This window comes from Achroia grisella, unplaced genomic scaffold (assembly GCF_030625045.1).
Source record: "Achroia grisella isolate CSIRO2021 unplaced genomic scaffold, CSIRO_AGI_Agris_v1 utg970, whole genome shotgun sequence".
NCBI classification, from domain to species: Eukaryota; Metazoa; Arthropoda; class Insecta; order Lepidoptera; family Pyralidae; genus Achroia; species Achroia grisella.
Window position 1 is genome coordinate 328,777 of NW_026713076.1, and position 15,509 is coordinate 344,285.

General features: G+C 35.0%; 1 protein-coding gene across 1 annotated transcript; it reads left to right on the forward strand.

The window, feature by feature from the left end:
* Window positions 1-4,319: 4,319 nt before the first annotated feature.
* LOC131854143 (UDP-glucosyltransferase 2-like) lies at window positions 4,320-14,940 on the forward strand (the record flags this gene model as incomplete). The annotated part of the gene is made up of 8 exons (XM_059205275.1): window positions 4,320-4,427; window positions 6,192-6,273; window positions 7,139-7,331; window positions 7,732-7,932; window positions 8,808-9,030; window positions 10,606-10,825; window positions 13,264-13,483; window positions 14,664-14,940. Coding segments are annotated over 8 exons (1,524 nt in total), but the record flags the coding sequence as incomplete, so codon positions are not given.
* Between the last annotated feature and the right edge of the window lie 569 nt (window positions 14,941-15,509).

Genomic DNA, 15,509 nt, shown 5'->3' on the forward strand with positions numbered 1-15,509 from the left:
TAATCCAAGTATTAACTTTAGGAATGGTAACCTCAACCATTTCGACCACGTTTCGTCAGAGTTTCAACAGATTCTTTGTAATAATACTGACGATGTTTATTTACGTTGTAGATCAGTCTACTTGTTGTGGTGTGGTTCTTTTGTGTTGAGATGTGTTAAATAATATGTTCCTACGTTTGCAGCAGAATAATTGTATTGTCCCTTTTTATAATATATTTTACAACAATGTCAATCTATATTTGACAACTATTACTCGTAATAAAACTTGTTCTTGTGATGAGACAGCTTTCCGAATAAGCGGTAGATTTAAAAAAATGTTGACCATTCAAAAGTGGTTAAATTAAGTTTATTTGAATAAATGATTTTCTATTCTATTCTATTCTATACTTAATCTGTGAGGAGGTCGTATACAACTAACACTACTTGATGACTTTCTTACCTCTAGTTTTTCATTACTAGTCGCTCTTTTTAAGGAATCTTATCTGATTATATCCACTAAACAAATTACCTTCAGGTGCTGTTGTTTACATATTATTTAGATGTCAAAATTATTTATTAGACGGTCGCCCAGACTAGACAGTAAACCCCGTACGCACTGCTATTAACCTATTTTTCGTTTCGTTCATAGTAACTAGCGATTCGCCCCGACTTCGCACGGGTGCAATCCTGATACTAAAGAGATAGACATATAACATCACGGACTTTTTTGTTAATCTTTTTAAGGTTTACAATACTGTAGTACATTATTTTGATTTATCTGTGGGGTTCAGACAGCGTATGCAATGTAAGCACAAAAAAATGTGTTATGTACGATATCACATTAGAAAGCTATAAATTTATCAGTGTTTCTCTACAATATTATGCATGTATTATACATATAAACCTTCCTCTTGAATCACACTGTTTATGAAATAAAAAACACTTCAAAATCTGCTGTGAAGTTTTTTCAAATTCAAATTCAAATTAAAAAATGTGTAATATGTATGTAAATAAAAGTTAAGATTTGTAATTCAAAAATCATTTATTAATTATTTTAGCCGCTTATGAACGTCAAGTTTTTACATTATTTTTTTTCCCTACCGTCCAGTTCGGTATATAGATCCTGGCGGCGCGGGTGAAATAAATAGTTTGATTGAAATAAATAGAATAGAAATAGAAAATTGATTGATTTAAGTGGACTGTATCTAAATAATCTGACGGGTACGTGGATTGACACGATACACTGTTAGGTTGGTGATTGAGAACTGCTTGTGAGGATGGAACACAAAGAAAGACAGTTCTGGTAAGGAAGGAGGCACAGTACCTTTGAATTGTAGGTTGCAGTGCGGCGGCTATCGGTGTCTCCAGGTCCCAGCGACTTGCTTCACAACAATGGCACAAACACAATGGTCTTAAACACACTAGAGAGATGCGGTGGATTAAAATGTTTAGTAATTATCACGATTACAAAAAACTTGATCTTAAGCGCGATCAAGGCGGGAATTCAATGTCAAAGCGCGATATGTCACTTCCGATACAAACGAATCTTATCGCTCGCACTTAAAACAAAGGTATGTGCGGGAATAGGAGGGGATGAAGGAATTAGTGTAGTGCCAATCCTTAGAAAATCAACGTTTCGTACCACGTTAAATTATTTATTTCAACAAACTATTACTAATAATTATTATATAATAATAAACAAAAATGTAATGTTATATGGCGCAACCAGATCCAATTGAGAAGAACTGGCAAGAAACTCAATTGCATTACTTTTTTTAAGATTTAAGCATACATAGGGACGGACAGACAGCAACAGCGACTTTGTTTTATACTATGTAATGATTAGAGCGGGCCAGCATACTTTACCTGCTATCTGCACCCGACACTTGTGTACTCAGGACTATGTCAATATTGACTATAGTAAAATTAAATACGACAAAATGAACAATGTGGCAACCAAGAGGTCGGTAAAACAGTTAATTATTAAGAAGCGATGAAATAGAAATAGAAATAATCATTATTCAAATAAACTCATTACAAGCACTTTTAAATAGTCATATTTTGATTCTACCACTCATTCGGAATGCAGATTCATTACAAGTAGAATGAGCAAGAAACTTGTGTGTTGCTCTTTTGAATAGATGTTTTTTTTTATGTAATAATTACAGTATAACAAGTAAGAGGCATGCGATAATCAACATAGAAATCGCTACACACTCGTTATTAATGCAAGCAGATAATATTGTCAGTGCTATGGATTTTAAGTTTTTCTATAAAAAACATTATTATCGTTAAAGAATTCTTCAATTTTATAGTAAGCTTTTTTCCAAGGAAGTATTTTATATGACATTTAAATCTTTTTTCAGGCAGATTTATAACAGACTCTGGTATTTTGTTGTAAAACCTTACGCAATTGCCATCAAACGAATTACTAACTTTAGTTAGACGACATTTAGGTAAAATCAGTTTGTTATTGTTGCGTAAGCTTTTATTGGTGTAATCACAAACTCTTTTGAGACTGTCTATGCCCTTTGTGATGAATCTAAAGAATGTTAAGATTTAATAAAAGTGAAGCCATTTTGTGTAATAATAATCCCATCAAAAATATAAATGTGAAATGATAGCCGAGTTCAATATTATGATATATGCCTTGATTGTTGACTTCTACGACAAAAGAGATGAGATCTAAATGGGTGCCGAGTTCAATGGTCTGTCCTGAAATGTATTTATAACAATATAAAAATCATTTCTTCTTATAACTTAGGATAATATACTGTAGCCTAAGGTCTGATTTGGCCAGTTCTCATTAACCAATTATTACTTTCGATGGCTCGTTACTTCTAATAATAAAATAGGAACTGACAAGTAACAGGTTTAGAACTTGCGAAGGCTACAGTATATTTCGTATATGAAAACTAGCCAAGTCAGACCTTAGGATAAAATATATGTGTAAAACTACACACGGTGCTGCTCGCCAGTTTTCTTACTTGAACTCGTCTTTGACACGCTCCCGCGTGTCTAGATAATAAATTATTAACCAGAAGAACACTCTTACCAATATCGGGTGATTCAAAGGAAACCTTTAGATGTAGTATATAATATTACCACCACTATAATAGTATACTACCACCGTAGCTGGGAAAAGCTCGCAACCAATAAATCAGATTGGCGCAAACGCGTAGTGGAGGGTCGAAGGGTTGGAGATGATGCCTGGCTTCAAAGGCTTGCTGACAAGAGACTACTGCCAATAGTTTCCCTTGCCGGGCCTGTGGTAGGCCATGCCGTTCTCGTATCGGTTTATACAGCCACGAAAAAAGCTGTTCACGGACCATTACGTCATAAATCGTCTATAATAGACGCATAGGCCATTATATATGGATGTAATGAATATAGTTTTATTTCTATTAAACTAAATAAAATTTCTAATGTACAGTAGCCTAAGTTACTCCTAATAAAATTGGCAATGTGTTAGCGAAAGTTTCGTTAAAATTAGCCCCGCCGTTTCAGTGATTAGCAAGAACAAACGGATAGACAATAATAAGTAGCGTATATTACATTGAAAAGCTATTAATTTGAAATTACAAACAGAATCTTAAATTTAATTTTTTAAAATTTCATTAAGATCCGTTTGTCGTATAATAATAATCTATCTACAATTCACACAGCGCCATCTAGTAAGTTAATTAGCTAAATTAGATAACTGATCCTTTATCAGCTTTTGTAACATCACATTAAGTAATAATAATATCAGGACAATTCACACAGCGCCATCTAGTCCCAAGTTAAGCTAGCTGAAGCTTGTGTTATGGGTACTAGACAATACAAACACATAGATATTTTTTTTTGTAAATACATACATATTATACATAGAAAACACCCAGACCGATACAAACAATCATACTCATGAATACAAATGTTTGTGCCGTGCGAGGAATCGAACCCGCGACTATCGGACGTAAAGCGGTGTGCTAGACCGCTAGACCACCGAGGTCGTCTAGTCATCTAAATATAACAAACAGACAGACAAACACACTTTTTTATAATGTCACTACAAATTTGAAATTCAGTTACAGTTAATTTTAACGTAAGATATTTATAGTAAGCGTGCCTTGCTAACACGTGATGTTTATCTATCTAATTTCGAAACGTTATCAAAAAATCTATATGCTATATGATATATAGGTATTTTATGATAACGTCATTCACTGTATCCAGACGTAGATATATCTTATCACAATCTACAAGTCAGTTTTTACTTCGCTCGATGATCTGAGAAGAAAATAAGAAACAAAATGTTTTGTGGAATATATACACTATATTTTGTACTATTAATAAATATTTCTGTGTGTTTGGGAGCTAAAATATTAGTAATATTCCCGGTCAATGCCAGGAGTCACACTAGTCTCGGAGACTCTATCGTTCACACGCTGTTGGAAGCTGGTCATGAGGTATGCAGTTTCTATATTCTATACATATAAATAAAAATAAAGTGTCTGTTTGTACTATTGAAATAATCGTTTTTTAGTACATGCATATGAATATAAATTGCATACACCAAAATATATTTTTTTACAATTTTTGTATATCTGTCTGTCTGTCTGTCTGTTTGTTCCGGCTAATCTCTGAAATGGCTGGACTGATGTTGACGGGACTTTTATTGGCAGGCAGCTGATGTAATAAGGAGTAACTTAGGCTATTTTATTTTAGAAAAATAAAGTTAAATTCTACGCGGACGATGTCGCGTGTACAGCTAGTCTAACTATATATTCGTATACAAAATTCTCGTGTTACAATCTTAGTTGCCGTACTTCTCCGAAACGTGTTAACCGATTTTTATGATTTTTTCTATTTATCTCATATAATTTATTCATGTAGGACATTTTAGCGGCTTAGGTACGTAATATTTCTATATTATAACTTTTTCCCTATATTACGCACACACACACATACACATAACTTCAGTATATGTGTATGTGTGTGTCTGTGCATATATATATATATATGTAAAATGTACACATGTCAAATGTGTAAATGTATATTTATAGCAATGAATGTTTTTCTTTCTTTCTTATATAGATCCAATTGAGAAGAACTGGCAAGAAACTCAATTGAATTACTTACAAAGCCAGTTTATTTACAATGTATATTTATATAGGTGTCTATGTCTAACATTAAATGAAAATCCAGTGCATGAACAACTATTGCCATGCACGCTCGTCATTCAAGTAATCGTTTAGTGAGTAATAGGCAACAGTGAGTATTATACAAACGTTTGTTGTATCCCGATTATTGAAATTAAGACAGTGTACGAAACCACTAGACCAGAGGTTCTCAAACTTTTTTGGGTCATAGACCCCTTACCATATTTTTCGGTTTTGGGTAGACCCCCCATTCTTATCTGTTACTGATTTATTGTAAATTTCTAACTGTAGTATAGTTTAGTGTTAAAAACATAAAGTAAAAACAACAAGATGAGCGCTGTCGTAGACCCCTTGTTTGTCACAGACCCCTGGGGGTCGATATACACTCACAATATAAAATCACTGACTTATAGATATTATATTATATTTTTCAAGGTTTCACTTTTAGGTTAATAATATTGTTATGTATAGCAATTACTTATCATTATTGCTGACTGGATGTGTACTAATAACATCGTAGACCCTTTGCAGTTTGTTATAGACCCCTGGGGTATATACCCCACTTAGCCCAGTCAAAATAGACATTTAAGTTAGCTGAATTTTTGACCTTTGACCTTAGATAAAGAAATTTGCAGAAGTAGGATCGAAGGAATTTTTGACATTTCATTTGTAATGATTTATTTAACGTCTATACCAAGTTTCAGCTCTATGCGATATTTTGGCTAAGTTATTAGAATAGAATAGAATAGAAAATCATTTATTCAAATAAACTTACATTGAAGCACTTTTGAATAGTCATTACATTTTTTAATCTACCGCTCGTTCGGAAAGCTGTCTCATCACAAGAAGAACGCGCAAGAAACTTGCGTGTTGCTCTTTTCAATAATTTTATTATTACTTTACATTTTTAAGTTTAAGTGTGTGAATACAAACCACCAATTATTTTTTTTGTTCTATTTTGACTGGATGAACTTTGGGAATCACTGCGCCAGACCATCGAGGTTATATTATTCTATTTTGTCTATTCCATCAACACATTAATGCTGTTTAATAATATGTGATTGTCATCAGGTAACATACGTGTCGACGTATGCATTGAACGTGACAGATTCTCGGCTTCAATTCGTTGACATCAGTTCCGCCCGCGAGGACGGTCAGTAATTTATATATATATATATATATATATATATATATGTCATCAATATTATATTTAAATATAAAACAGACGTCAATCGTGATAAAATTAGTACTAGAGCATCACTAGTTTATTTTCGTTTAAAAAGACTCATCGAAATCTGATTTGGCTACTATATATGTACAGTGTAGAGAAAATGCAGTTATTTCAGCCGTATGAGGTACTAGCTTTTGCCTGCGGCTTCGCTCGCGTTAATTTATCCCCTTAGGGGTGGAATTTATCAAAATCCTTTCTTAGGGGATGCCTACGTCATAGTAGATTTATGCATGCAATGTCTCAGCCCGATCTAAAATTGACAAAGGTTCACACAAAGGTGACTTACATAGTGATCTATCAACGCACAGCCCAAACCACTGGACGGATCGGAAATTGGCATGCAAATTTGGCTAAGAAAGGATTTTGATTAATTTTACCCCCAGGATGAAAGTTTGTATGAAATTTTCTCAATATTGACGTACCTTGCATGCATCTGCTAAGAAAGGATTTTGATAAATTCCACCTCTAAGGGGATAAATTAATGCGAGCGAAGCCGCGGGCAAAAGCTAGTTGAATATATGTATATACTCATTTGATAGAAATAGAAATAATCTTTATTCAAATAAACTTAATATAAGCACTTTTGAATAGTCAAGTTTTTTTATTCTACCGCTTATTCGGAATGCAGATTCATCACAAGAAGAATAAGCAAGAAACTTGTGTGTTGCTATTTTAAATAAATATTTTGTTTATTTATATTTACATTAACAAGGATTAGGCATGCGACAATCAACATAGAAACTACGCACTTAATCTCTGTTCAATCAGATATCACTGTTTTACACAGATTTATATAAATCGCATCTGAGTCCAGTAAAACTGAAGGAGATTCCCCTACCTCTGCACTATGCGTTAAATATTGGATCCTCGTATGCGCAGCAAGCATTGCAGCATCCAGCCCTGCAACAACTGCTGCAAGATCCTTATGAGCATTTCGATCTCGTTTTGGCTGAGTGGTTCTACAGTGGTCTGTTAGCTCCGTAAGTAAACTGATGTGTTATATTTATTCTTTCCCATCCGTACTATATAATTATTATTATTATTTATAGGGCTAATATAAACTTACAGCTTCTTTTTACTTCTCTAATGCTGTTGGCCGCAGCTGGCCTTTACAGCTTCACCGGTCGATAGAGGGCGAGTGCAGTAGCACTCCAAACCCGTGGAAGGACTTATGGAGTGGCTGAAGGCCAACTCCCGATGACGGATACGACTTTAGTCTGAGTGCACCGCCGACCACCGTGCAATTTCCATCCCCATTTGAATTGTACGGGGTATCAACATCATTTACCGAATGAAAAAACTATTCAAAAGTGCTTAAATTAAGTTTATATGAATAAACGATTTTCTACTCTATTGAGGTCGTGATACTGTCTCTTTCAGATTAGCAGCGGTGTTTGACTGCCCTCTAGCGTGGTATTACTCGGGTGATATCTTCTGGCAAGTGCTGCAGATGGTCCACGAGCCCAGCAGCCCGGCTTACACCGCTGACTTGAGGTCCTTCAACATACCTGTAGTACCTTTTACTCCGCGGGAGAGAGCGCACCAATGGTGGCTGCAACTATACTTAGCAGCTTGTATTTAGTAGGTATATTTTGTTTTAATTAATTCAGAATTTAATTAGATTACAATACAATGCAATACAATACAAGACTGTGCGATACAATATAAGACTGTGCTATGCAATGTAACATAATGTTATGTAATGCAATGCATAACAATATTCCTCGACAATTCACACAATGCCATCTAGTTCCAAGCTAAGCTGAGCTTGTGTTATGGGTACTAGACTACTGGTAAAATATTTTTTTTTAATAAAAATACTTAGATATATTTTTTTGTACATATATGCATAATATATATAGATACAGTCAAACAACAATCATACTCAGGATTACAAATGTTTGTATCACGTGAGGAATCGAATCTGCGAACATCGGTAGTAAAGTGATAACACAGATAAAATAAAAAAGAATTTGAGACCTTCCTTCTTTTTTGAAGATGATCGAAAGATAAACATGTACAACTTTGAATATAGTTTACAAGTCCGCAAAATAAAGGAACAATGACTGGCTGTACCCGCGACTTCAACCTCGTGGAATTTAACTTCATTTTTCTAAAATAAAAGTAGCCTAAGTTACTCTTTATTACATCAGCCAATAAAAGTCCCGTCAAAATCGAGCTAGCCATTTCAGAGATTAGCCGGAACAAACAGACAGACAGACAAAAATTGTAAAAAAAATGTATTTATATTCATATACATATACTCTCTTTAGGTTTTTGGTGTAGCGATAAGACCGCCTTTTGTACTTAGTTTTTTTTTTGTTTTTAATTCGTTCATTTATATTCATATGCATGTAGTAAAAAACAGTTATTTCAATATAACAAATCGACACTCCAATTTTATTTATTTCTATAGATTTTTTTTTTTAATAGTAATATAACTTTTATATTTGAAGTTACTTTACACATTATGTGGAGAAGCCGGTGTATGATGAAGTGTATGGAACAGCGATGAACTTGCGCGGGCGCATGCTACCAGAATATGAGTCGCTGGTATACAACGGTTCATTGCTACTGATCAATTCACACCCACCACTGGGACAGTCGATGTCTCTACCACAAAACGTGAAATATGTGGGAGGACACCACATTGATGTTCCTATGAAACCATTACCCAAGGTACGACTTTAATAATAATAACAACTTAACAATTAACACAGCGCCATCTAGTTCCAACTGTGCAGATTTTTAAAAATAAAAATACTCCTCCTCACTTAGAAAACTGTGCCGTGATGTGTCTGCACTCCAAAAGCGAGGTAAAGCAAGGTGTCAGCCTACTAGTGTCACCAGAACTTATGTTTATTTTATGTTTCAGTGTGTAGTTATGTTTGATGTTTATTTATATATATGGTAGTATATCGTAAATGTTTACTCTGTGTTATCCGCCTAGATTTATGTATGTATGTGTATTATTATTATTATTTTATTCTATTTATTATATATGAAGGTATCCACTGAAAACCAGCGTCGTGGCACGCTGACATATGCTGAGCGGAGACCTATTTGGTACTGTAATTATTAATATAAAAATGTAAATTAAATTTTAAAAATTATTATCAGTGTACCAAATAAACAAATTTCTTTCTTTCTTTTTTTTCTTTTCTTTTCTTTTCTTTTCTTTTCTTTTCTTTTCTTTTCTTTTCTTTTCTTTTCTTTTCTTTTCTTTTCTTTAGTTCCAAGCTAAAAAGAGCTGGTATTATGGGTATTAGACAACTGATATACTTAGCTACATTCTTTTGTAAATACATAGCTAACAATCAAATATAGCATCGTTCGAGGAATCGAACCCGCTAATTATTTTTGGTATGTTTGACCAAAAATAATTCGCGGGTTACGCTAACTCAAAACGCAGACACGAGCTATAAATATAAATATTGTTTTATTTTATTTCTGTTTAAAGTAAGATCTATCTAAGTATATCTATAAGGATATCTATCTATTTAAAGTTCTAGTTTGAGACTAAATGGTGCTGTTTGATATAAATTTATATTAAGTTTTTCAGAAAGTAATTTCATATTTTCCTGATTTAATTATATTTTTTGCATCCAACTTCACACTTAAGCCATATAATTTTTATATGCTTTGAGTGCTCATATAGCAAGGCTTGTGTGTGACAAATTCCAATTAAATCTATGCAATAGTTTTTGGTTGGTGCCCTTTGCCACTTTTACATTCAGTCCCTGCCACTCGCGCTGCCGAAAATTCGCCGCGTCAGCGTCGACGGGAGTCGACGCGAGTGAGTGTCGTTTACACTCAGCCCTCATACTTATTTACCGGGTACTCGCAAAGATGGCGGACGTCGAGGTTGTTGCGGCAACAGCTGCATGTCTGCTTAGTGTAATGAATTAATTCAGCGAGAGGGCTGAATGAACACGCTGCCACTCGCGCTGCCAGTCCTTTGACTCGCGCACGAAAAACCAACAATCGAGGGAGCACCGAGCAGCGCGAGTGGCAGAGCCAATGGCATGACAAGTATCGTGCTTACACTCTCGCGCTGCTCACTTCCCTGCTCGGGCTAAGTGTAATTTGGACTTTAAATATGAAGAGCGAGAAGCAGCATTTTCGACATATCCTACTATTTTACTACAGAAAGGGCAAAAATGCTGTTCAAGCCAGAAAGAAATTGACCGATGTGTATGGAGAGGGTGTGTTAACATTTTATTAATTCTTACTTTGCATTTCCATAAATTTAAGGATTTCGAACGAGTTCTGGACAAGGCAAGAAATGGAGTCATCTTCTTCAGTATGGGCAGTATTGTTAGAAGTACAGACTTCCCAGAGTCTGTAAAAGAACAGCTGGTGGATGTGTTTCGAGGGTTGGACCAGACAGTAATATGGAAATTCGAGGAAAGAATGGACGATATACCACGAAACCTGCATATGCTGGAGTGGGCACCGCAGCTAAGCATATTATGTACGGTAACATTTGAATGTTCTATTAACATTTTAACAGTTAACACAACTACAGAAGTTAAATCAAATAAAAAATCATGTAGGTCATTTTAGCCGCTTTTGAACGTTAAGTTTTTTGTATTAATATTTTTTTCCCTACCGTCCGTACCTTCATCATGAGCCGTGGGCGTGTTTGCTAATCGAATTACAGTGGACAATCATTTTACAGGGCAGTGTCGGACTATCGAATTTGTCGGATTATAGAGTACTGCCTAAGACCCCTTATAGTCCGAATTTTTTTACAAAAGAGTACCTTGTAATCCGACAAATTATAGATCCAATGATGATTCTTTATATTATATACATATACAGTGGACCCCCGGTTATCCGACAAACGTTTTGCAGGGCAGTGTCGGACCATCGTATTTGTCGGATTATAGAGTACTGCCTAAGAGCCCTACTTATAGTCCGAAATTTTTTACAAAAGAGTATCTTGTAATCCGACAAATTACAGATCCAGTGATAAGATTCTATATTATATATGTATGTATGTATATGCACTCTGAAGTATATTGTCAAAGTAATATTCAATAACAAATAATAGACAATGTCGGATTACAAGGGGGGCCGGATTACCGCGGGTCCACTGTACATGCATTAAACCTTCAAGACGTAATAATAATATATATTAATGTATGTTTTATTGAATTAGATGTTATGCGGAAGTTCATTTCATTGCTTAATGTATTTATATTATTTTACACACACTTAGACTGTGGAATGAACTACCTGCCGAGGTTTCCTCGAGAGACTACAGCATGGGGTTTTTCAAGAAGGGTATATTAAGGTTTCTTAAGTGTCGGCAATACGCACGTGACACCCCTGGTGTTTCAGACGTCCATAGGCTATGGTAGTCGTTTACCATCAGATGGGCCGTTTGCTTGTTTGCTACCATGGTATAAAAAAAAAGTTGTTACCATTAGCATGTGTGAGACCACAAATATTTTTTACGTTAAGATCTTTCTCTATTAGATCTCTATTATGAAATTCTGATCGTTATTGGATCTACACCCATATTGCGACACAGGTTTCGATTTAAAATACAAAATCTATTCAATAAACGATTCTAAACTTGAATCGATCGTGCATGACAATAGTTGTTCATGCACAATATATAGACACCTATATAAATATACATTTTAAATAAAAGGGCTTTTAAAAAAAATATTCAATTGAGATTCTTGGACAATTCTTCTCAATTGGATCTATATACTGAACTGGACGGTATGGAAAAAATTATAATATAAAAAATTTGATGTTCATAAGCGGCGGTTATTTTTGAATTTGAATTTGAATATCAATCCTACGTCCAATTCAAACGGGAATCGAAATTACGACGACCTAAGTCGAGGTTCGAAACCTTAACCGTGCTCTCAGACTACCATCAGGCAGGAGTTGGCCTTCAGCCGCTAAGTCCTTCCGCGGGTTTGGAGTAAATGATCATCGGGCAATTAAAAGAGTATATAGCTTACAGATCTAGTGCTGACTGTTGGGTAGTTCAGTCGTAGCTTTAGTTTTTATTTATTTATTCATTTATTTCAGGCAACTAGGCCCATATTATAACTAATAATAATAATAATAATAATCTCAGGACAATTCACACAGCGCCATCTAGACCCAAGTTAAGCTAGCTAAAGCTTGTGTTATGGGTTCTAGACAACTGATACAAATACATAGATAATTTTTTTTTCGTAAATACATACATATTATACATAGAAAATACCCAGACCGATACAAACAATCATACTCATGAATACAAATGTTTGTGCCGTGCGAGGAATCGAACCCGCGACCATCGGACGTAAAGCGGTGTGCTAGACCAGCCAGTATACCAGGCTCCGATTAAACTGCCAAATAGTAAACTTTAGATCTCCAAGATATACCAAACTCTATTCATTGCCTGATAATGTCTTATTTATACTCGTGAATGGGTGCTGCTTGTGTGGACTGGTCTGCTCTAATCACTATGACTTATTTTCTCTTATTAATTGTTTAACCAGTTGTTGTATATTGAATGTTTTTTCTATTTTATTATTTCATTGAATTAGTGCTAATTGGTGGTTTGTATTCACACACTTAAACTTAAATTGTAAGTAAGAATAAATTATTTAAAAGAGCAACACCCAAGTTTCTTGCTTGTTCTTCTTGTGATGAGATTGTTTGTATCGCTCTAGGTGTTTTCTATGTATAATATGTATGTATATACGAAAAAAAAATCTATGTATTTGTATCAGTTATCTAGTACCCATAACACAAGCTTTAGCTAGCTTAACTTGGATCTAGATGGCGCTGTGTGAATTGTCCTGAGATTATTGTTATTATTACTTAATGTGATGTTACAGATGCTGACAGTAGCGGAATTAAAGACAATAATACAAAACAATAAATTCACATCAACAGGTCATCCAAACACTGCGGTTATGATAACCCACGGCGGACTGCTGTCTTTGATAGAGGCTGCTTACTGTGGAGTGCCAATAATTGCGATCCCACTGTTCGGAGACCAGTTTTTCAACGTGGACCTAACGGTGGCGAGGGGCGGTGGTCTTCGGGTAGACTTCACTGATGATTTGCCTCTAAAGATTTCTGAAGCGATTCACGAGATAACTACAAATCTGAGGTATTATTTTGGCATTAATTATTTGGTTGGCTCGGTGGTCTAGTAGTTTAGGATACCGCCTAAATTCTGATTGTTGCTGGGTCGAGTCTTTGTTCGGTGTGTTTTATAAGTATACTGGCTGTACTCGCGGTTTTTGCATGAAATTTAGAATAGAATAGAATAGAATAGAAAATCATTTATTCAAATAAACTTACATTGAAGCACTTTTGAATAGTCATAACATTTTTTTTTAATCTACCGCTCATTCGGAATGCTGTCTCATCACAAGAAGAACAAGCAAGAAACTTGTGTGTTGCTCTTTTAAATAATTTATATATATATACTTACAATTTAAGTTTAAGTGTGTGAATACAAATCACCGATTAGCACTAATTCAATGAAATAATAAAATAGAAAAAACATTCAATATACAACAACTGGTTAAACAATTAATAAGAGAAAATAAGTCATAGTGATTAGAGCAGACCAGTACACACAAGCAGCACCCGTTCACGAGTATGACGGATGAGCCAGCCACCATTGCGCTCGACCATATTTTAGGGAGCCCAATGACTCGGCCCACCACGCCGCCACAAGTCTGGAGATTTTAGTGAGCATGACTACTCAAAACACCAGACCACGTCATAGCTACTCACAATTTATAATGTATATATTATTCTGATGTATAAGGTGGAAAGATAAAATTTCTTTCATAGATATTATTGAGAATAGGCGGGGATACGACACGACGAACTAATTAACAACATTATAGAAGGAAAAATAGATGGAAAGAGAGGAAGGGGAAGTGAGCAAGTTAAAGAAAAAAGCTAAAGGGACTGATAGAAGATCGTGGAGTAACGTAAATTATGAATGAAATATTATCCATCCATAGTCACAAACTTTATGGTTCGTAACATTAATAAGATTATGTGTGTTTACAATGAAGTGTTTAAGTACTTGTATCAGTTCTCTAGTACCAATAAAACAAGCTATGCTTATGATAGCACTTAACACCTTGAGGAATTTCTCCCAGTCAACTATTGAGCAGACAGAGATTCATTTATGTTTCCTCTATCAACTAACATATCATCTATCTGATCACGAATGAACAGTTGCCCCTTATATTTTAAATCTGTTTCTTCACTCGAAATTCTTCCTGCATCCCGGACTGATAACAATGTTATCATAACATTTCTTCCAGCTACAGCCGCAACGCGAAATTGGCATCTACTATATTCAAGCGACGCACAACACCCGTCCAGACTGATCTGCTCCACTGGCTGCTGTTAGTAATGGACACTAGAGGAGCTCCTCATTTACGCTCCCCCGTACAGCATCTTCCCTTCACAGAGAAGTACTGCCTGGACCTATGCGTCATCGTATTATTAGTCCTTTGGTTCCTATCCAAAGTGGTGAAACTGATCAAGATTCATTTACGAAGTATAGACTTTGAGGATACGAGTAAAAAAGATCAATAAAAAACCATTCAAAATTGTTTTGTAGTGTTTTCTTCAATTACCTACTTATTTATCAATTCATTGGAAGATTTATAAGCCTAAGATATTTATTTTTATTTATTCATTTATCTATCTAAATATATATAACTCAAAGGTGACTGACATAGTGATCTATCAACGCACAGCCCAAACCGCTGGACGGATTGGGCTGAAATTTGGCATGCAGGTAGATGTTATGACGTAGGCATCCTCTAAGAAAGGATTTTAATTAATTCTACCGCCAAGGGGATAAAATAGGAGATGAAAGTTTGTATGAAACTTTGTCAATTTTAAACCGATCGGGCTGAGACTTTGCATGCATAAATCTACTATGACGTAGGCATCCCGTAAGAAAGGATTTTGATAAATTCCATCCCTAAATTAACGCGAGTGAAGCCGCGGGCAACAGTTAGTGGTCTATATATTGTTTATATAAACACCTAGGCCCATATTATAAATACCTTATATACTAACATATATATATACCTGAATATATAAAAACTAATATATTGATATTGTCTGTATGGTCACGGCACTGAAGACGGTAATCT